This window comes from Ambystoma mexicanum, chromosome 13 (assembly GCF_040938575.1).
Source record: "Ambystoma mexicanum isolate Mex_15411 chromosome 13, UKY_AmexF1_1, whole genome shotgun sequence".
Classification (NCBI taxonomy): Eukaryota; Metazoa; Chordata; class Amphibia; order Caudata; family Ambystomatidae; genus Ambystoma; species Ambystoma mexicanum.
The window spans coordinates 57,643,034-57,667,783 of NC_090938.1; the positions used below are offsets into that span (position 1 = coordinate 57,643,034).

At 45.0% G+C, this 24,750-nt stretch overlaps 1 protein-coding gene across 1 annotated transcript in view; it reads right to left on the bottom strand.

Annotated features, from left to right (window-relative positions):
* Positions 1-7,299: 7,299 nt before the first annotated feature.
* The window catches only part of YOD1 (YOD1 deubiquitinase), a 31,484-nt gene continuing 14,033 nt past the window's right edge, over positions 7,300-24,750 (bottom strand). Inside the window, exon 2 of the mRNA XM_069633223.1 lies at positions 7,300-8,181. Coding sequence (XP_069489324.1) covers positions 7,484-8,181 — 698 coding nt within the window. The 3' untranslated portion in view covers positions 7,300-7,483. The remainder of the gene's footprint in view (positions 8,182-24,750) is intronic.

Here is a 24,750-nt window from a genome sequence, read left to right on the forward strand (position 1 = left end):
ACGACCGATGACTGGGAGGGTGGCGCAGGCTCTCCTATGGGAAGTCGCATTTTGTATGCAGGGCTTTGTGGGGGCGCTCTAGCTCATATTGTCAACGTATATTTTTATTTTGTGCTGGGGGTTATTGTGATTCCTGCCCAGAGTTTAACGTACTGCACATGCATCTATTAGGTTTGGTTTTTTGAAGCAAAGAGTTCTGATGTGCCTTATTGATTCTTTTTCTGTAGGACGGTCAACTACATGGTACTATTGTGTCCTGGACTTACTGTTGTACTTTGTTTTTCGATTCATGTACGCATTACTTGCTGTTTGAACTGCGCACCTTCTTTAAGTAAAGAGTTATCATGCAGAGCTGGGCCCAGGGGCGAGTAGGTGTCTCGTTTCTGACATCCTGCTAGATTTACATACTGCAATTACGCTTATCCCGTTGTATCCCTGCCCTCCAGCCAACAGTCAGAGAGGGGAACCTGGTCTAATCGCAGCCAAAAAATAAATCTGCGAAGTCTACTGGAAGGCGTCACACTTCAATATGTTTGTGGCATATGCAGTTTAAAACCTTGTGTAGCATTTTCAGTCATTTGCCAGATATTCTGTATTTGTTCGCCAGTACCATTTGAAGGCTTTAGTTTCAAGTTCCATGATCGCATTCCCCAAGTTTTCATTTGCATTAAGTTGCCAGTGTGTCGTTCCCATGGTCGGTGCTCATGCCTGGGACGAGGATAATTGAGTCGAGTCTACGCCTTCATCGAGAACTGGATGCTTTGGAACAACTTAGCCCTCAATAGGGCTAAGACAGAGCTGCTGATTATTGAAAGCCCTTGTTATCCAAGCTGGGGATCAGCGTATGATGGCTTTCAACTGGAAGATAACCACCCAAAAGAAAGTTTAAACTTTGGGTGTCATTTTTGACTAGCAGTTTACCTCAGGCCCTTCATCACACAGGCCAACGCAGAGACAAGTGCAAGAGCTATTGTGGGTGCAAAAAATAGATTATTGCTGCAGCCTCTTAGCTGGTCTTAGCAAAACAGAGGGGGGCAGTGAGGGTGGTCATGGGGTACTCCCACCGAGACCACGCCTCGTATGCCTGAAGAGCATTGCACTGGCTAACAGTTGAGGCTTGTGTGCGTTTCTGTCTTCTACTGATCAGGTTTAAATGTACACATGGCATTATGCCCAGATACTTGCAGGATCTTGTTGCAGAAAATGTTTACAGCAGATCTCTCAGATCTTGTAATCAAAATCTGACAACGATCCCCAAGACGCAGAACCAGGAAGGCAGAAAAGGCAGCCTTTCCCATTGCTGCACCCGAAGCTTGGAATGATCTTCCCCTTGATCTTAGATGTCAGACTAAGTTAGTACCCTTAAAGAGAAAGTTGAAAACATGGTTATTTGTATGTTTCTGCCTTCCCGGTCTATCCTCCTTGAGCTCCTATGCCTATCTCCTGCTAAACGCATTGCTTTTCTCAATTGTCAGCGCCCTAATGCATAAGGGTCCAAGGTCTGTGCTCTATAAAGGCTTAAAGTAATCTATACTTTTTTTGTGAAATAATTCACTCTCGTACACAAAGATTCTTCTGGGGTTCTATGTTATTTTTTTGTCAGATCCGTTCTTGAAAGATCGCCAATATTGGATCGTCTATGCTAAATACAAGGCAGGTAGTAAACCAGTGATTCAAATAAAGCGCAGATACATATATAAGGGTCTAATCTCCTTTAATCATTACATGGAACTGAACTCGGCCTTGGCGGTAACCCCGCCTACTGATGAGTGCGGCTGTGCGCTCAACATGAGAAGAGGACAGATCCGCTGACCTGCAGTCATCGTCCTAGACAGAGGACATTACACTATACACAAAATAAAATGTTTAAAAATGGGAATGCTTTTTCTTATTTCCACACTAAGGCGCAAAGTGAATGGTTCCCTAGCGCTAGCCGGAAAGCTTAAATGGGCACCCCTGGTCCATGGCCAAGAGCCGTTCAACATAATTTGCTTTTGAGAAGGCTCGACCATTACATTTAAAGATGCACGTATGTTTCAAGTCCGTATAAGATGCCTTGCGTTAGGCTTTCCTTGTATATGTTTAATAGCCCCAAAATGGAATTGCCTCCCTCTTAGTGTTTCACAGTAGAAAAGTTACCTGTGGGCACTCTTCCCAATACTGTGTGCAATAGTGGAAAGTTGCTTTGGCTTTGATGTGCTAATAATTACCCCCAAGATATTTGAAATAGGACACACACTTACTTATCCCCCCAAAAGGAAGCATTGGCAGATACAGCGGGCCCAATCGGGTCTTCTGGGGCTACAGATGCTTCTGTACTTTGCAAACAGGGTGAAAAATACTCATCAAACACAGGAAGAGATTGTTAAAAGACAAGACATCGGCTTTCAGCAAGTAAATATTTAATGCAGTGCGTTTTCTCAGTAATTGTACAGAAAATGTAACTGTTGGTGTGAACGGTTTTCGGAAAGAACCAGCAAAACTGTAACATGGCATGCTCAACATTCCAGCTGCATAGGCTTGTAAACTAATTCCATGATTACGGAATATTCCCATTTGCGTCTGAAACGACCACAGCAAGTGAAAAAGCAGTCACTAAATTCAAGTGATGCCAAGTAAAAAAAAAAAAGAAACGGTAAATATTCTATAAACAAATTGCCACAATTAAGAGACAAATATAAAGTTTAAATATTAAACAAAATCACCAGCTTAAAAAGGAATATGGCAACTGGAACCACTTGCCCTGGTTAAAACAGCAAACTTAAGTGCAATCTAATGAAAAATACAATCAAAACTGTGTATACTATCATTTTTTGTGTACATTCGATTCAACAACATCCATCTTGTCCCCAGTTGCATGAGAGATGTTAAAACGAAATGCGGTTATCAAGTAATGTTTCAGCACCAGTGCTGAGAAAGCAGCAATTCATTTGTTTTTATGTTTAAAAAGAGTGTAGACATATTGGAGAAGCATGTGCATCAACGATTTACACAAATATTAAAATCTCAAAGCAGAACCCCCAGGCATTAGTGTTTCAACAGGGTTTAACACCTTACCGCAGTCTCTTTAATCAGAATAATGTGAAAATATAGCAGCAAAAAAAAAAAAAGTATACAATCAAGCCCACATCAGTCACCTTTAAAATAACGTAATGTTTACTTTTGCATTGGCAGAACTCTTGTGGGACTCAAGTATGCACTACCATGGCAGAGGATTTAAACAGTGGGGGACACTTAACACACAAATAGGTCAGGCCATTTCGAGGGAGAACTAATGTGCCACTGACCCTAAGCAACCTTACGCTAAAGCACTCACTCTTACCAGTGAATAGGATTCATTATTGGGAACATAAGAATGACCAGACCCTTATTTCCACAATGAAACTTCGTGCACATTCCAGCCATCTAGCCCTAGAACAAGCATTGTTTGAAAGATGGATTTAAAAACAGGAGCATAAATACAAGTGCATATGCTCAAAGTCACCCGTTGATGAAGGTGAAACGTAAGCTAGTCGTAAAGTCAATTGACCCCTGGCATTAATACCAGATTTCCGGTTCCAATATCACTCTTGAAAGACTAGTGCACATTTTCAAGTGCAAACTGGCCTGCTTTATAGTTCTGCAATACAATATGATGAAAAGGGGCTTTTCAGGACATTTCCAAAAGACAGCCCGGTTTCAATTTTCAACTTTCAGAAATGAAGACAGAAAAGTAACCGTCTACAGCCAAGTCTAATTCAACACTTCTATATTCTTGCTAGAAGACTCCCCTCTCCTACCGCATCAGCCAGCCATCGCACCCAAAAGCAGCCTCTAAGATAAATATGCATGCACAACGTCAGATGCATGTACAAAACCTTTTTAGTTTTGGCATAGCCACCAATCGTTGTCAAGTACATAGTGCAGTGCTAAAGAGATCAAATGGACAAACTACTGCCTTCCAAACATTGTAGGTCTCCTTTGGGATGCAAAATAGTGATTTGAAAAACAGGAGACCGCACAGAATGCTGCAGAGCACCATCTTCCCCCATGGAGAGTGGTGCTCTCGCCATTTTAAAAAGGTGGGCATGCCATGTTGCAGCGAAGTGAACTCTTTTCTTCCAAGCGTCAAAATAACGGAACTTGCTCGGCATCCCCCAAAGGCGCATGGACCCGTCGGTCACACTCACAAGATGTATGTACCAGAGCACATTATGTTAGTACCTGGACACAGTGGCAATTGGTGGATGCGTGGACAATGTTTATACAAACCAAACCGCTTGGTCTATCCTTGTTTCCCACCCTTGATCAATTTATAATACTGGTTATGTAAATATGCCGGACAACTCCAACATCTAAGCACCAGGCAAGGGATCAAACAGCAGTTGTATGGTATAATTATCAGAGAGAACACATTGCCGCTGAGCTAAACTCGTGGCCCATTACATACCCACATTCCCAAAATATTGCTAAACATAAGCAATAAGTAACACCTGAAACGAAATCTTAAATTGAAACCATTCAACTAGATCTTAAATACATGATTTCGTAACATTCTGCTAACAGATGTTAAAACATATGTCGACCTAAATAAAGTGGAAACCTGCAGATTTCTTTCAAGACATCTAAGATGTAGATATAACTTTTACATTTCTAAATGGCTGGTTTCTTAAACTTCACATAACAAATAACATGTTCCGTTAATTCTGGTAAAACATTTTCACACACATGCCGAAGAAACGTAAACATATGGGGGAGACATGGAAAAAACGCCCACTTGCAGTGGACACATGACTAAACAAAGTTCTTTTTACAAATACTTTACAAAGACTACATAAAAAGGGAAGTAACACTGTAGAAGGCAACATTTTAAGGCTGAATGCATTTGTTAGCTTTGTCGACCATTTTGTAAAACAGCATATATTTTTTCCTAGCTAAGAAACACTCCTTCCACCACCGCAGACGACCATAGTTTATGAATCACATAAGTTCCTGGTTTGCTGTGCATGCAGTTTTTAGCAGCCTGGCTTCCAGCTCAGTCACTGTAAAACAAGCGTTGTCAACAGATTATGAACGGCTGCTTCGCTTTCTCATACCAAATTGCAATGGTGATGGTTTTGTTCAAGGCTCTCTAGTATTGTAATGCACTTTGGGATTCTTGGCACAAGGCTCAATGCAAGTGCTCAGTGCGCCAGGCACAGCCACACCCGAAAATTGAGAGGAGCACAGGGATTTCCACACCGGAAAATTGAGAGGAGCACAGGGATTTCCACACGTACATCGAAAGCGCAAACATGTTAAAATTGAATTTTCCAAATTACTTCTGATAAATTTGTAAAAGCATCAGAAATTAAAAAAAAAATAAAAAACAAAACCACACATAGTTAGAGTAACAGCTCAATCCCACAGCCACCTATGTCACTGTTATGCTAGTGAAACCTAATAGAAGGTAATACAAATTCTCGTTTGGATATATTTCCTGTGCAGGAAAAAAAAACACTAAAAGTAAAACAACTCTTATAAAGCTGCACATGACTTTCCAGAAATTAAACTTCGGCAAGCTGGCTCAAGCAAGATTTACAAATCTTGCCTTAAGTTTCCCCCAGACGTATAGAATGATACAGATCTGCTGCTGTGCCTCGACACTGCAAATTTATTTCTTCAGCAATAAAGGCAAATAAAAACAATGACCCAAAAGAAAACCTGCTATGAAAAGCAGTGCCTTCCTTTAATTTAGCAAAAATGTGTATATAAAATGGTTCTTACAAAGGCAAGGACCCCATCACTAGCTCTATGGAACCAGATTACCACTACAGTGCTACTATGAGCCAGTGTCCCCCCTCATCGCCAGTCCTTTATGCCTAGTTCCTTATCTGCCAATGATGAAGATGATACGACCATTGGCTTTGGAGAACCCTTGGTGTTGCTTTAGCAAGTGTGCCCACTAAGATCCGTGAATGGTAAAAACAGGTGAAGAATAAGGCAGAGCTGAAGTCATTGGGCAGCAATGCCTGAAGCAAGGATCTGTACACAACTCTCCTGGAGGGCGCAGTACCAGTCCTTCTAAGGCAAGTACTACCCATGGTACAACGTCCTTTCATCACGGTATGTTTTTCACAGTATTTTTTTGCCGAAAAAAACTCATCTGATTTTTTTGGGGGGTTGGAAATATATATATATTGGGGGTCGGTGTTCAGGGATACATAAAACATTAATGTAGAGGGGGCTTGGGGAAGAACCCGCCAAAAACAAAAAAGTTGAGTTTTTTTTGTAAAAAAAATCCATTGTAAAAAAAGCCCGCAAAAAAACATAAAAACATCCCGCAATGAAATGACATGGAACCCTACCCATCAATCCAGCTTTTGTGAAATTTGCCCTCTAAAGACAGATTTATAAATACATTTTTTTTTTAAAAATACACGCACGCTTAAAATCCCAGACAGATCTACTGCTACGGCATTACATTTGGGATAGTCAACCACGGCCCCTGCATTGCTATGGAAGGCAGCATTAAGCATTTGTTTGTTGCCCCCATCTAAGATCTTTGCTTGGTGTTTAGCAATAAATCATATTACTTTCCAATCTACTGTTTCTCTAGAATGTCTTTTCACGACACATTACCTGTATCCTTTGGGACTGTTGCGCACTTCACCTCACTGAATCTATCCCAAATGTTGTTTGACACAATAGGGTTAATGTGGTCTTCCAGGCTAAATACATTTTGAAACATTTTCAGAGGGCAGAAACGACCAAGTCTATGTAGATGGTGAAGCCAATAACACAAGCCAAGCTTGACAGACATGTGCTTTGTGCACTAGAGGACTTTAGTGGCAATAAGACGATCGAGATCCACAGCAGGGCTATATGTAGCAGTAAAAACGTCCAAAAACCTACTTGTCCCTTCTTTAGAATGTACAATGCACCTGTGATGGATATTTAGCGCTGATCACATTATTTGGCAGACGCTAAGCGTTCAAATTATTTTGGCTCCTAAATTGTAAACATTCCATAACATTGTAAACCAGAGATCTAACAAAATGGATCAGGACAAACTGCACCAAACAATTTCATTGCACTCTGGGTCCTGAATCGATCACATCCGATAGGTTCTCGATATACAACCTATGATTTTTCAGTTAGTGATGTAATCACTCCTGGTTTAAATAGCTAAAACCATTACTAAACACAAACTGATCATTATTGTGTATCATTTTGAAAGAATTGCTCAGATGAAGAGCTATCGTTCTCTGTAGCTGAATTTTCTATTACTGTGGATTAAAGGTAGTGTTAAGATTACAAACATTAGACATCAGATTACTGTTCAGTATGTAAATTAACATTTAGTGAAACGTACCTATACAAATTAGATGCATGCGTGTAAACCTTAACACTTGTGTTTCGACATGGGGTCATTCAAGCTTTCAAGATGTGATTTATTTAGCTTATTTTACACCCAGAGCTTTCAGCTCTGTGAGGTAGATGGCTTGCTTTGTGCCTGCTGACATCACACTTCCCCAAAGTTAGTATGCCCAGTCTCCTTAGCGTGTTCTCGTGCTCCCCCTTGTCCAGTCAAACCTTGCTGGCAAACCATGCAGCGTAGAGTGAAGCGATTCACATCTGTAAACTGCCTTTTGCTTCTCGCTTCATCTGCCAGCTCCAAGGCTTGAGCAAGTACAATGTCATCTGAGGAAGAAAAAATGGTCAAGGGAGGTACATCCGGGTCGAGAAATGTACGCTGAAGAGGATCGTAGTGTATACCATCGTAAATAAGCAAGACTCGCTTTGTGTAGCCCACATCCTCCCCAAAGCGATCAATCCTGACCGTCTGAGTGTCGACCACACAAATTTCACATTGATAAAACTTGCACAAAATAGAAACCTCAATTGCTCCTCCCCAGGTGTCATCCCTCCTGATCCAATCACAGTACTCCTCGTTTGACTTGCCAAGCACCGCCTCGCAGTAGGACTCTGGGTCACTTGCCACAATCTGAGCAATAAGATTACGCATTTCTGGAGCACAAGCTGGATCGTACACACCACCTTCAACCACATAGTAGACACTAGTGAAAAGACATGAATTGTCCGCTGGCACCACCTTTCGCGAGAGGCCAGGGAGAACATCCCTGCTTTCCTGGATTTTCGGTTTTGAAGCCATGTCAGTCTTTGTTTTACTGGTGTCCTCTTCAACAATTAGCGTGTCTCCTGTCGGGCGAACAAAGAAAAAAACGGTTAAAAGCATGTAGTATGTACTAATTACAGAAAACACCTCTTGAATCAGACTGATTTCAGTGGTGCACCTGTAACAATGTGTTGGATTTCATATGTAAATATTGCATTTCAACTATTTTAGGTAAAACATCGTGCAACGTTTCTTGTGGTGGCAACCAAATAATTTCCAGAAGCCTGTGTCACGTGTGGACAAAGATACTGTGCACTTTCAAGGAAAGATACCTCTTAAAAGCGATCTTAAAGTCCAAATCTACATCGGATCATCATCTATCAAGCAAAATACAGATACACATCAAGAAACACTGGCATGACAATCTTTGCCTCAACAGATACCCTTATTTTTGTTTTGTTAAACCTTGCATCACACCAGAAAAAAGTACAGCCCGTTGGGGAAAAAGGGCCAAGACACGTTTGCAAGGATAACAATGATTTATTTCTCCAAAATGCAAATGCATCAGCAAAGAACCCTGCTGGCGCGAGGACTCTGAGCTCCGTAGGGACATGCAGCACATTAGAAGCACAAATAACGTCACAAATGACGTAACCGCATAAAACACAATTCCGCAATCCTAATTGGATGAACTCATATAGGACCTGCTCCATATTGGAACCCAGGCCACTGGTCCATCCTCATCGGTTCATCTTGGTCCACGTGGGTGCTGCTGTGCTCCTCCTCTAGGGTGAAGTTGGCCTGACAATTAACTGGTTCCTAACACAAACAATATTATTTCATTACTGTAACGAGCACCAGGCAGATACAGGGACGGGCTAAGGTCACATGAACTCAGGCTTCACTCAACCTTAGTTTTAGGCTATAATTTTGATGCTATCCTGCATCTCACAGCACAAAACACGTGACCCATTTCTGAAGGTGAGATAGCGCTGCCTTCTAAACTTATTTATTGTGGGGTGTACGGTGTACACGTTTTATGGCCTGTGCTTGGACGGTGCCATGGTGGGGGGTCATGGGATGAAAGCATGGCAAAGCTGTATTTCTCGGGTGGTGATCGTTGGGGCCCAGAGGGCTTCCATCTCCTATGATTTTCATATGGTTATAAGATTGTTGTAACGTTACTCCAGGCTTAAAAGCCACCATGCCAGTAGTTAAAACTAATTCAACAAAAGCATTCACCCATCACTTTAGTGTCCTTAATTATATGCCTTTTGGAATTACCAAAATTAGAAACCGTCTTCTTGCCTTCCTCCTCCTACATTTTACACTCTACTCTACCATCCTCAGCCTCCAGCTCTCACTTTAGTCACAGTAATACTAATGAAGTGCTGTCTCTATTAATGAAGGCTAACCCCTCATTCCCCATCGGACGCTCTTGGTCCTTAGCTAGTCAAGCCTATTGCCCCTACAGTGGCCTCATCCCTCGCTGAACTCTTCAACCTGTCCTTCGACTCAGCTTGCTTTCCCCATTTTCAAAACAGTCAGTCATTCCCATCCTAAAAAAAAAACAAGGCGCTGACCCGAACCTACCGGCTAACTTTCACCCTGCGTCTCTCCTTCTGCACTACTCTAAAGTGCTTGAAAGGGTTGTGTTCAACCGTCTTACCAATTTCGTAAATGCCCACAACCTTCAAGACACCCTACAAGCAGGATTCTGCTCCTTGTCACGCCACGGAAACTGCACTCATGAATGTGTCCAACTTCATCACCTCTGCTAAGCACTAAAACATATCCTAATTCTCCTTGGCCTGCCTGCTGCCTTTGACACACTTTATGACTGATATCCTTAATACCTTCTCTTCTTGGGATTCGCAATCAAGCCCTTGCCTGGATTAAATCCTACCTTGCACCACGCCAATTCTCAGTCTCCTGGAGCAACAACACCTCTCAACTAGCTCATCTAACTGTTGGTGTTCCACAAGGCTCTGATTTGGGTCCGCTCCTCTTTACACTCTACACTTCTGCTCTTGGAGCACTAACGCACCCACTCTTCACAGACACCCAAATCGTCTACTCTTTTCCTGAAGAGGAATCTAATGTCAAACTCTACCAAAACAGAGGTACACCTCTTTCCCCGTCAAAAGCTATCTCTTCTCTCACCTCTGACTATCCAGTTCCCACCCAACACTTTCCCTACTCTTCCTCAGCTAGAAACCTCTGCATTATCTACGATTCTCCTCACACCATCTCTAGAACTGGAACAGCAGCTTGCCTCAACCACCTAAACATTAGGAAAATCAGACACCTCCTTCCTTCCAACATCGCCAAGCATCTCTTAACCACTCTTATCTTCTCTAAACTTAACTGTGCCAGAATCCTCTTTGGTCTCCCCAACTATGCTTTCTGTCCTCTCAACAAGATCATTAACTTCGCTACCAGGACTCTCAACTTCCGTACTTCACACTTACTTCCTTGTATCGTCAACAGGGCCAGATTTAACTTTTTTCTGCTGGTTCACAAATCTATCCATGGTAAGGCACCACTGCATCCATCTTCCTCTATCCAACTCGATAAGCCTTCTCGTAATCTCTGCTCTGCCTCAACTACCATTATGGATCTGCACCCTCCATCTGCTTCCTCTCGCTTCCACCACCTCCCTCTTCTTGCTCCACTTGCGTGGAATTCTCTTCCCCCAGACATCCGAGAAACAGCCCACACAAATTTGTTCAAAACCAAATTAAAAGCCTAACTTCTCACCTCAGACTTAACCTCTTAAGCTACCCCTTGTCTGCCTGCTAGATAACATTCTTCCCTTGCCTCTAACCTGCCTCTGTGTCACACTTCCTCTGCCTCCATTCTAGTACTTCACCCATCGTGGTCATGTCCTGAGCACAACTGGCCGTACCGCCTACCTGCACTTAAAAATGTCCAATGTTAGTTGTCCTTAATCTATGTATGTCCACTTATGTATTGTCCGTGACTGTTCAATTTACTCCCCTTCACAACCTGGTCAGAATGACTCTTAAACTCACCCCATTGTAAGAAGCTCACTGCTTCCCTTCAAATGTGACCTATTGCACATTATTTTGTGATCAAAAGAGCATTGTTCCTCCTGTACACACACACATATATATATATATATATATATACATACACACACACAAACTATCCTCTCCTACAGTCCACACGAAAGTGTATGCAGTTACTTTTTTGCCTGTCCAGAAATCATCAACAGCTGTTTAGACTGTTCCTGATTCATTTGTCTATTAAGTGTAAACCTCACATAATCTGAAGGCAAAAAAACATGGTTGGCATTGAATGTTACATTCCAGTAAGCTCTTGTATAGCATAACTGCTGCCATTTTGGCATTCTCTAGTCCAACTCACCATCACCAGTCTTGTTACCCTGCCTTCCTCATTTCCTATCATGCTGCCTATAACAAGTACTCCAATTACCCCAAAGCAAAAGGCTCTTGCTCATCACAAAAATCACAATCTCTGTGCCCCCCCTCCACCTACAGTCCATTCCTTCTCTGCGTTCAAGTATCGCATAGATCTCCTCAACTTATCAAACTACCAAGTATCACATCACCTAATGAAGTCATGCATAATTGCTTCACTTCAGCAGTGCATCATTTTGGATCAACTGGGTGCCACTAAGGGCAGAATATTTAAGATGGATAACCTGGAAACCTGGCCTGGTTTAGGCCATTAACAAATGGGGGTTGTATGCCTGCTACGGTCAGTCCCTTACCCCACAGGGACTATACAAATAGATAACCGAAACCCTGGTGGTTTGTCAAATCTCAATTCTTCCAACAACCCTCAAACCCCCCCTATTAAGTAATGGGCCCAAGGCTCCTCAATCATTCAATAACCAACACATTCCAATGTGCTAGCACCAGCCCAGAACTCCAAACGCCATATGATCACAGCCTGCATTCTATGACCACTACCAATTTTGTCACCAACAATTCGCTCTCCATCCAGTGTTCCAACTCTTGGCACTAGCATTCCTGCGCTCACTTTTGCTACCTACCAACGGCACTCTGGCTAGTTCTTCACACCTCTGCCTACCCTCCCACAATACAGCAAGTCCCCACGTCCGACAATCAGCTCTTCTGCCACATCATAGCTATCAGGAAAGGCCCTTGGCTTCGCTTTGAGACACGCCAGGGCATGGGGCATTCCGTGGAGATACGCAGAACAGGTTTCCAGACCTCCCCGACGTCGGTATCTTCATTCCCCGGATATTCTTGAATTAAGGCACTACGATTCCCATGAATCTCAGTATGTGCGCACATACGCTGCCAAGGACACGGCCCAGAAGATCGGCTTTGCATCCACTCTATCAATAAAGGGGATGAAAGAGCAGGTGTTGGTGCTCCTCAACTGCTTCGGGAGTAGCTACACTCGTTTTTTGTTACCTGTTCCTCCTGAAACCTGATCTGCTATTAATGACGACCTGGTTTCTGTCCTCTGAATACTATTGCCTCGCCCTTGTCTGCCCGTCGAGTAAGATCTCGGCTTGTTTTACCAGTACTCTACCTCAGCCTATGGTTCCTTGCTCTTTGTATTACCTACTGATTTATCCTGCATGGTTGGGACGCCTTGGATTGGTTTACCTTCCTGGAACTATACTCGCTCTAGCTTTATGGATTAACTGCGGATTGGCCCTGAACTATTATGACCCTTTGGACCTTGTTTTCTGGATTAACCCCCTTTAGCTTTTTGTGCTGGTTCCAGTCAGGTCCCTGCGCCCTTTGGACATTATTGTGCCCCCCGTTTTGAAATGATCGTTGGGCTGATCACTGGACTTTAACTAATAGAAGTGTGGGTTTTTTGTCAACGTGCTGCAGGTTAAACAGCACAGCAACATCACCATCAGGTAGGAAAGGTATTTGGGGGACAGGAGGGAGATGGGCGAAACTGTATCGCCTCAAAGCGATGGCTGTGTCTCGTCTCTTTTCTCCCTGCAGCCCTAATGACTTCCTGTCTTTTCACCGGAGCCCCTAGCCCAGTATGCTTCACGGGCTGCACTCTCCGAGGGAAAGTTTCCCTGTAAAGGAGACCCACTACAGGCGTGCTTATGGTCTGGCCGTGGTGGGATTTTGGCAGATTGAGAAGCCACACCTATCAATAGCAGTGGAATAGACGCAGAGCCTACGACCAGTGCTCCAGATAAGATTTGGAAGTGGGAGTATTTTACTCCCTATTCCCAATGAGAGTATTTTATAAGCAAGTAGAAATATGTTTCAACTGAAAAACGGAATTTTATAATGCATATTTCTTTGCACCATGCACACTAAGATACAGTTTCCTCCTGTGGTACCATGTGCACTACTGATCCAAACAGATCCATAGAGCTGTGTGGGTCAAACGAGGGGCGTAAGATTCAATGGGTCTTTTTCCTTTTTTGGGAATATTTGCCAATTTTTAGGGAGTAAAAAAGTGTCTGATTCACCAATTATCTGTAGGGATGCCTATAACTGCATTACTGCAGGCCTCTTCAGACCTGCGTACCGGCATGGCAGCCGCTCAGGCATCTCTCCATCAGCGGATTGACGCCGTGCAGGGTCTGGAGCATCCCTTGCTCCCGATAACAAATTAAGGGTGCAGTTGCGACTCCAGCACCTCCTCTCCAATTACCCAATCCAGGGATTCGCCAGTAGTTCTGCCTACACCTAAGCCAAGCGAAGACTGTTGCTGCAATTAAGCAGTATACAGCTGTAAGCGCAATCAAGCAGTGACTGGAAGAAGCCAAGGCAAGAACTTATGTAAAAGCAGTTATTGGGGCAGATTTAAATCGGATTAAGGTGGAACGCATTAACTATATATATATATATATATATATATATATATATATATATATATATATATATATATATATATAGAGAGAGAGAGAGAAAGAACCGGGCTATGAAAGGACACATGGAACAACATCAAGATGTCCATCTATTGTCTGTTTAAAATTGTTTTGCGTTCTTGATAAATTATAACCATTTCTGCCCTGAGGAATACGACTGTCCAGCCTTCTCTCTTTTCAGTTGAAGAGATAGACGCCATAGACAAGTTTTACAGGTCGTCGAAACTACCTACCCTTAGATACCAGTGCAGCAGACGAGATTGATGGTAGCTGCACCAGGTACTGGTCGTTGACTGTTTAGGTCGGAATGGTGATAAGTAGTGCAAATCTGTTTACAATCATTGCATTTTCAACTCGTCATATCATTTTAAATACTATTTGGAATTGGGGAAAATATTAGAAGATCACAGGGGATATTACTTCCTGTTTTCACACTGTGTATTTTGTTTTCCCCCCTTTTCTATATATTTTTTGGTTGGACTTGTGTGATATTTTTTGAAAATTGGATCTCTTTCTTGTGCATTATGTTTCTAAATTGCAATTGCACTATGTTTATCCCGCATTGCAGGATAATCAGTAGATAACTATGCACTTTAATTGTAGACATCTAACATTGTTTGGTTGTTTTTATGCTGTTTTACCATGGATTCAGCACTATGTGTATGTAATTTGATATGTGAACAAAAAAGATTGATTGGTTTTATATTATCCTTGACCTGGCCTATCCCCTCATTGAGCTCCTAGATTGAGAGCAATCTACCCTGCTTGATCCTTCTAGTGGGACGGTTCCCATGACCCCATTTCTTCTTCTTTGTTGCTTGTTCTGTTACTCCCCTGGGTTCACGGAGTCTGGGGACGCCTATCCTTGATCATTTACACCCTTTCCTTTGCCACACACCACACCTCCCCCAAATGCTTTATTTCTAACGTCTCAACAGCCTGCGAGCATCAGGGCGCACAGTAAGACATCAGACAAAACAGCTAGCACGTGACATCAAAAGGAGTGCATTCTAAAAGGTGATTCTATTCAAACAGTAATTTTTTCAGATGTTTCCGAAAACAAGAACAGATCACTTTCCTGCCGAAGTTTTAAAAAGGATTCCATGCCTTACACGAGAGCACCAGGAGCCACAGGACCCTAGGACTCTCCTGGGTTCATGTACGGTCAACTTGTCTAAGATAATCCGGGGCATTGCCATACACATGTGTGTGTTTAAGTGAGAAGTTTGAACTGCACCAGAGCAGCCACTGGCAACCAATGCAATTCCTTTCTTAATGCAGATATTTGTGATTTCTGGGGCAAGTTTTTGGCAATGCAAACGACTTGTTTTGGATAACCTGAAGTTTGTGAATGCAATTTTTATTTGCTCTGTCCAGAAGAGCATTGCAATCAATTCTTGGAAGAATTGTAGCATGTGCTAAGCCGACCGGTTTTATCTGCCGCAAGAGCTTTACATGGTACCGTGAGTTTATTTTTTTTATAAATAGTGTGTTTGCCCCCAGTGAGGGCTCCAAGTAGACACCCAAAGTTTTAACTCTTTTCAGCACAGGAAATCAAACAATTCTCAATAGTAAATTCTATATACTCAGACAGAAGTTTCTTCCTAGCTTGGGGGCACCCAAATACCACAAGCTCTATTTTATTGCTGTTGAGGCATATCCAGTGGATTGGCATCCACAGTTTAATGGTTTGATAGATAAGATTCAACATATCTGTGCCTGCCTTTTAAGTCCAGTACAGCTCAAACATTAATTGTGCATCACCAATGACTATAAAGCGACAAGACTGCTCTAATTCTTTGTCAAATATGTATACAATCATACAAAGAGTAATTACTTCAATGAACCGGCGCCCAGGTGATACTGGTTCTTCCAACCCAAATTCACGGTCGTCAGTGTACTTGGTGATTTGCAACCCCATATTGACAACTATGTTGCACAGTGGTTAGCTACAGATATTAAATAACGCTGGCAACATGCATGCGCTCTGCGGTACTCTGAAATATCGGAGCTGAGGCAGATGAAGCATTATCCCAATGCACTGTGGATCCCCGGTTACTGAGAAATGACCGGACCCATTGAATGGCATTCTCTGAATAGTTACCTACTGTAGCCAGGGCAGACAGAAGGTGGCTGTGATCAGGCAGATCAGACGACGCTAATAGGTGGAGTAAAATCAGTACCCCTGGCTTCCCCGTCCATAATATTCAGCATATTGGATTGTAAATCAAATAATACACTGGGAGTGCCATAGTGTGTTCTAAAGTCAGATTGTCTAGGGTTTAAAATAGAGGCAGCTTAAGTAAACTTGGAGTTGTAAACTGGCAATTTTATCAATCACTTTAAGCAAAAAGTATGAATTTGAGATTGGTCTGAAGTTAGTTGTGTCCCTAGGGTTTAAACTCGGTTTCTTCGTAAATGGCGTCACAGTAACTTCTTTAAGGACATCTGGAACATTATTGTGATTAAAAGAGGAGTTGATAAGTCTGGTTAAAAAAGGGAGCAAATATTTTAAAGTACTCCATAATTATCTTTATAGGAATGACAACTCCAAAGCAAGACGTGGCCCGTAGTTTCCTCAAAACATCCTCCACGATAGTCACGGTGATGGGTTGAAATGTAAATTCCACACCGTTTGGAAAGTTAGAAGATTATGTTTCCTGGTTTTTATAGGAGTCTGTAGGCTGTTTAAATTGGTAGCCAAAACCCCTTTCAATTTCATCACATGCAATGAAAATGTTGTCCAAAAAAGCCAGTTGACCTTGCGGAATTGGCATTAGGAATTGCAGAATTGGCATTAGCTGGATAAAATATGTGCACTTGAGATTCAGGCTTCTCTAATGATTTCCGAACAAACTGCTTTTTAAGAGTTGTTCGCTGCATTCTGTATCTGGGCGCTGAAGTCTTTTTTTGCGTCTTATATCCCTAACATTTTGCAAGAACTTTCCTTGCTTTAATCAGTCTCCGATTTAGATGTTTGCTTTACTCTTTTGGCTTGCCTTTTCTTTTTTTAAAGCATTTTAAGATCTGGGTTAAACAACAGTTTACTACTTCTTAGGAGCTACCTGATCTATCATCTTGGTCACAATCTTTTCAAGGAGGTTGCAATTATGTTAGGTGGATCTACATCTGAAGTGGATTTTATAGCTTCTGTAATACAACTCTGTAGATTGGATGCTTCATTTTCTATTTTAAAGTTTTCTAGTCGCATTTATCTTTTTCTCTAGTTTGGTTCGAAGCAGAATATGAAATTCAACAAATGAATGGTCCTTCCAAAAATACAACATCTAGTGTGGATATCGGCGATGTTAAGATTACGAGACGCAACCGAGTCCAAAACATTCCCTTTATGGGTTGCTTCATTGTTATGACCCGTGAACTCAATATTGTTCAAATTCATGGTCCAAGGTTTATAGGACAACGTTCTATGACTGGTATCCTATTGAGGGCTACGAATCTTGTGTTTGATGCGAGGTATAAGGCTCAAACCTCTTATCTTGAATTATTAGCTTTAACTTGGGGTAAGGCGCCTTTATTTACTAGTGTCAATCAATTAACTTCTGAAAGCAACTGGCCTTAGCAAAAAAGGGCAGCTTTTCTGGGTTTGTCTGCCGAATTGAAGGATGCCTCGTCAGTGGTTCCTTCTCACCCCGTTGCCTTCCCAGATCTCGATTTGATTTTGCATCTAGACACCCAAATCTTTCAAAGACGAGGGGAGAAGAGGACACACGACATAAGATTCAGCAAGAAAGACATCCAATTCCGCTGCTGCGGGAGATGCTGTGCGTTGCCCACTAAGGAAGAAAGAAAGGCAAACCTATGTCTGTATCATGGCCAAATAGGACACGTAATCCGTACTTGTAAAAAAAGACCTGTGAAACGGTCAGGAAATACCAAGACCCACCCATAGTAAGTTATGATTGGCTCTGGGGCTACGAGTAACAATATGGACGCCCAGTTTGCCCGAGATCAAGGATTCCCTATTCAGTTCAAAACATTGACAGAGGCTGGTCAGGCTGTTCACTGTACGTTCTTTATCTCTGGCCAGGTAATGGAACAAAAACAGACATTACAAATGTGTCTGCAACAAGGCCACAGCAAATACCTATCTTGGGATCTCATAGCAGCACCCCAATCTAGTGATATTGGGGATGCTATGGTTGTGACAACACAATCCGGTCTAAAATTGGGAAGATCAAACAGTGACGTTCACTTACCCTTATTGCAAAAACAATGCCTTAGTCCCATTACGACCGCCAAATGATCTCCTTGCTTGACTTTACCATCTGGGCTGCCTAATTTAGGAGCAGTTTCACAAGACCCTTCAGTTCCTGTGCCCAATGTATCATGATTATTTGGACGTCTTCAATAAGAAACAGGCCAAACAATTACCCTCACATCGACCTTACAATTCCCTCATCTGCTATCCTTCATGGTCGAGTTTATTCATTTGATGCCAGTGAGAATGAGCTTCTCATAGAACACACCAAGAAAGCCCTAAAAACATTGTCACATTTGTGTCTCCAGATCCCCCGCCGGTTTGCCCATCTTTTTTATGCCAAAGAAGGAGACTAAAGACCTTTCGTGGATTATAGAGCATTGAATGATGTGACCATTAAAAACCACGACCCTCTACCAATCCTCTGTTGTGTTCACAAGGCTTGATCTTAGTGGCAGACCAAGTTGGAACATTATCATCAGCAATAGCCACAAGCAAGGGCGTCAAGCAAGGCTGCCCGCTTGCCGCAGCTATATTTAGCTTGTTCATCTCGGACATTGGCATTGTGATAGAGGAAGTGAATTAATTCCTGCCGAAAATAAATAAATCACACATAAGCTGGCTTCTCTACGCCGATGATCTCATCGTAATGGACTTAACAGCTATCGGCTTACAAAGAAAACTTGATGCTATTCAGCGATACGTAAGCAAGAACCAGCTGTTGATCAACCCAAATAAAAGCGAAATCCTAACATTTAAGAACTTGAAAGGAGGGTCCTTGAAAACAATGAAAAAGTTTAGATGGACTCTGGGCGGAGCAATACTGAAGAGATCACACAGTGTGAAATACTTGGGAATGGTTTAAGTTCCTGTGTCAATGACGGTCCCTGGAGAGCCGAAACCAAAAGGAAATGTGCTCAGCTAGCCAGCCAAGCCTTAATCATAAAAAGGAAATTTGGAAAGTTCTCTCACGAACCACTAAGACTGCTTTATCAACAGAAGGTTCTAATCCACGTGGCAGAAAACGCCCTGGGCTGCTCTCATGAAGTATGGTCCTCCTTAGAGAACCAATTTTGGACAAAAGTACTGGGCCTTCCACGAGGAACGATGACATCTTGCATTAGATATGAATTATCCCTGATTTCTTTTCAAGCTAGAATTACTTCTGAACCCGTTATCCTTATTTCGTAAGACACGTGCGCGAGAAAACATCCTCCCGTTCCAAATCCTGCATACCGCAACGGCCGAAGGACAGAACTTAGTGGCTATGTGGATCCAAAGATGCGAAAGCATACTAGTTGAATTTGACATCAAGACAGATAAGCTCCACGAAAATCCGGACGTGGCAAAAATAAAAATCTGGCGCATAGATTGGGAGAGAACTTGCGCACAAAGAGCAGCTGCGAAACTGATGACAGATGTACTAGCTGAAGCCCGTGCCTTTAACACAGCACAACGCTACATCAGTTTATTCCCGGATCCCAACGCACGTAGACGCTTCATGTTATTTCGCATGAATCTATTTAAAACCAAAGAGCGTTTACAGATGTGGAAATGCAACAAAAACGCAAACCTTTCTTGCAGATTTTGCTCAAGAGACCCAGAAACATTGAAGCATCTGGTCCTTTTCTGCAAAAATCTTCGCAATGAAAGAAGTTTGAACTTGGGTCTGTGGAGCGCATGCCATCCGACATTGTGCGCGGATGATTGGTGGGGTCATATGTTCAATGTAACTGATCCAAAACTGCTAATTTCGCTGACCAACTTCTTACGAATAATTGAAGTGCGACTTAGCTTGGTTGATGATGATGGCAGGACGTAGGCACTGGCCAAATGGAGGGCTGGATTCTATAGACGTTGGCGGGAGGAGTGGAGGAGGCTGTGGAATGACGGAAATTGATGTATGTTGCTTGTTGTTTTGTTGATTGTTTGTAGGTTTGTATAAACCAAATAAAATTACATTTTTTTTTTAAAGTGGCGCACCTAACTTGGTCCGCATTCGTAAGGGTGATAAAAGGAAGGACGCCTTAAAGACCAAATACGGTCCAATTCCTCAATAATGCCATTCGGGGTACATATTGCCCCAACAAGATTCCAGAACTTCATTAATATTTTTGAAACATAATTTGTTTACCTTCCTGCAACTCGACCATCACTCTTGGATTACCTGCGGATTGGCCCTCAACTATTGTCACCCTTTGGCCCTGGTTTTCTGGAGGAACCTCCTTTAGATTTGCACCCTCGTTCCAATCGGTTCAGGTTCATTATTTGTGCGTCCTTTTTGGCAACAAACGTAGGGTGGTTAACTGATCACTGGACTTTAAAAACAAATGGTAGGGAGGCCACCAGGGGGCGCGGGCAAGATGGCCACCTGAATCTCAAGCTCCCGCATGGCCCCGGGAAACTCACGGAAAAACATGCCTTAAGTGCTTTCTAACCCCATCTATCAGCGATCCTTGAGAAGGGGAACCGCTGTGGACTACCCAGAAGCTGGTCCGGACTTCGGCGATGCCCCCGCTCCCGAGATAACGACCTGTGAACGGCGACCCCCCTGCGCCTGAGGGAAGGCCCCGGATGGGAGCCGCACCTCGCCTAGCTGCGTAGCGGTGGGAGGAGTCGAATCCCCCACCCGCTCTGACTCGTGCACCCGAGGTCTGAGGTCCTCTCGACGGCTCGGACGGGCCCTGCGGAGATCCCCTTCAGCGGCTCAGGCCACACGGCTGATGACCCCCGCCTCTCCGGACATCTCAAAAGGAGCCCCCCATGCTGGATGCGGCGGGTCGTCCGACCCCACCAGAGAGGAGTAACGGCCCGTGCGACCAACACACAGGCCCCAACGCCGGGCCGGCCTTCAGTTCCAACGGCTGCCGGCGACCGGCCCATCCATCATTGGGGATACGGGGGCACCACCGCCACACCTACTGCTCTCACCACCAGTGTTTCGTCTGTGCCCGAGCAGATGCGGCGGCGCACCGCGAAACCATCTCAACGGCCCACGTTTCTGCACCTGACCACTGCCCCAACAGCCTACCTCCCCACAGACCACACGTGGCTCCGGATTAGTGGCGGCCCACCCGACCACCGGAGCAGGCTCAGGCCGTCGCGGGAGCGCGCCTGGGCCACCCCGCCGACACCTCAGGAGAACCCTATAGCTTGGTCCGATCGATACCCCATGAACTGGAGGGAGACCCTTGCGCAACACCAATACAGGCCTGGGTCCCTCGAAATGGAGACCGGCCCTGTAGCCTCGCATCCCCCAAACATGAACGCCATACAGAGTAACATCCAAACGATCCTAGAAGAGATTAGGGTTATGAGGACAGACATGGGGGCCAAGTTGGCGGACCTCACGGCCAAGGTTTCAACGCTGGAGGATCGGGTAGAAGGGGTCGAGTGCAACCAGGCATCGACGGACATCCTCGAGGCACAAATGGAAACTAGATTTCAGGAACTGCACCGCCGCGAGGACCACCTCCAGCTCAAGGTCGACGACATGGAGAACCGGGAGAGGAGAAACAACTTGAGAATTTTTGGCCTTGAGGAGACGGAGGGAGAGACCCCGGTTGGACTTGAAAGCAAAATCCAAGCCATCATCAGGATTGTCCTGGTGATCGGATTTGGGGAAGACTCTCCTGCTTGATAGAGTCCATCGGGCCGGCGGCGGGGGGAGTAGAGGTCCACGCTCAGTTTTGCAAGATTTCACTACTATAAGGACAAGGCTAGGGTGTTGGAGAGGGCTAGAACCCTACGGGACATTCAACATGGTAACTCCAGGGTGACGATTTACCAGGATCTCTCGGCCCTCACTCTCCAGATGCGAAAGAAATGCGGCACTATCACCAGGTGGCTACAAGAAAAGGGGACACGCTATCGCTGGGGCCACCCATTCCACCTAGCATTTGAATGGCAGGGCCAGATATACCAACTAGTCACAGAGGTGGAAATCCGAAGGGCCACCGAGGATCACAGGCGACATCGCGGGACCATCAGAAAAATGGGACGAAACAAACGGAAGGCTCACGTAAATTCCGAAAAACCAAACATCCACCCACAGACCGAGGAGATCCTATATGAGCGTACGAGCAGCAACCAAGGCTCGCCTTTCTGTACAGAAGGCCTGATCCACACCCCACGGGAGCACGCGACGATTCATGGAGCCCGCCGTTCATAGGGTTTTCGCCCCATGACCTGTGGGGAGTTCTTTGTTTAATCGACTTCGGTCAGGGTTGAAGTGTTGCCCATTCAGAGGCTGTTGTATGGTTTCATAGGAAGATGCACGGCGACTCCACACGGACAACGGCCGGCGCCTCTCCAGGCCTTGTGATACGCCCCGCCAGGTGCAAAGGAGCCACGACCAGGTACCAGGGCCGGGGGGGGGGGGGGCCTGACTCGGGAGTCGCTACAGCCGGTTCCCCGCCGCGGATCAGAAAGGGCCAGTACTTAACGAAGAGACACAGGTTGGAAAACGCTATACCTAAGAAACTGTTTTCCCGGGGCCAGGGAAGCGACCCTGGTGGTTCGTTGCCAGTCACATCCCCACCCGGGGACCCGGTGGCGAATGCCCCACAAAACGGGTAAGGGGGGGAGGGGGGATTGCGCCCCGTGGGGCTCGAGGGGAAAGGGAAAACCAGCTCAAACTATGGACACTTTTTTTTGCAACGGGCTCCAAGTAGCAGACAGAGGCGATTTCAGTGCGCGTAACAAAAAATGACAATGATTGAAGCAAAGATAGGCACGTTGAACGTCAAGGGCCTTCACTCCCAGAATAAGAGATCTCTCACGAGCAACATGTTCCGTAAGCAACACCCAACGGTTCTTTTCCTACAGGAGACACATTACAGGCAAGGCAGGGAATCGAAGATCAAGGGGAAAGACATCGGGTGCAATTACTGGGCCTCACACAGAAGTTCTAAGAAGGAAGGGGTGGGAATCTTCCTGAGCAGGGCGTTCCATCTCAGACATAGAAACCAAGAGGGGGTTTGGTGGTCGTTTTTTGGGCATTAAGGGAACCTGTGAGGGAGAGCGCGTTACCCTGGCCACTCTATATGCGCTCAACTCAAAACAAATACACTTTCTCACCCAGGTTTTTCATGTCATGGAAGATTGGGCAGAGGGAGCCATGATACTGGGGGGGGAGGGGGACTTCAACCTCATAATGGACCTGAGGCTTGACGGTGGTCCGCGAGAGGGGGGACACCCAGGGACATCTCCAAGGACAATCTGGCCCTGCAGGCCCTCCACAGAGAGCACTATTGGGTGGACATCTGGCAAACAGCAAACCCAAACCATGGTGGGTACACCTTTTTTTCACCCCCCCATTGCACCTACACCAGAATCGACCTTTTGTTCATCTCGGAAGAGGGGAACAGGGTGGCACAACAGCCGAAGGTGGAAACCATAACTTGGTCGGACCACAAACTCCTCATAGCGAATTGGTCACTGCCCATCTCCCCAAGATCTTCCCGATGGCGTTGCAACGATACACTCCTCAGGGACCCAGTATTTCGTGATTTCATGAGGCAGGAAATGCTGGCCTATTTTGAGACAAACGACCCCGGCGAGATGGATATGTCCATGGTGTGGGATGCCACAAAAGCTACGTTCAGGGGCCTTCTCATTGCGGAGGGTTCGAGACGTAAGCGGGAGAGAGGCCTAATCGAGGGTAAACTCCGCGCAGAGTTGGGCGCTCTGCGAGCCAGACTGGGCCTCCCGGGGGTGGATCGAGGGGCTCTCCTGGAGGAGATGCAGGGCAAAAGACAGGAACTCCATACGGTCCTCATAGGGGACGTCATCAAGAAAATGAGATGCACTAAGCAGAGGTACTACTAACGGGGAGAGATGGTGGGGACCCTACTGGCGCTGAGGGCTCGGGGCTGCAGGGTTGAGAGGGGAGTCACTCGTCTCAGGGATGGAGTGGGCGGGATTCACGGGGGCCACGAGGAAATAGTGGAGTGTTTCGCTGATTATAGCAAACTCTATTCCAAAAAGGCAGGCGAATCACTGGAGGACATCCGCGCCTACCTGGCAGAACACCCTCTGCCTAGGCTGTCCGATGTGGAGCTAGAGATCTTGGAGAAAGAGATATCGGAGGAGGAGGGCGCCATCAAAAGACTGATGGTGGGAAAGGCACCGGGGGAAGACTGCTACACAGCCGACTTGGCCACCAGACTTGAGGGCTGCCTCCCGTGCCTGGTACACCCCGACCAAGCGGGATTTGTCTTGACAGGCAGGGTTCCGATAATATGCGGAAGACGCTCCATGTGCTTGCCTCGAGAGGGGTCCGCGACGAAGGCGCGCTTCTGTTGGCCCTTGACGCGGAGAAGGCCTTTGACAGGGTCAGCTGGGCCTTTATGAGGGAGGTATTCACGACCCTGGGTACGGGCCCGAGGTGGCTAGGTTGGATCTCTGCGCTCTACTCCTCCCCCTCTGCTAGAGTGGTGGCAAATGGGACCGAGTCGAGGACATTCCCCCTCGAGCGTGGTACACGGCAGGGATGTCCTTTGTCCCCCCTAATTTATGCGCTCGTGATGGAACCATGGGCAATCTCGATCCGCAACGATGCGG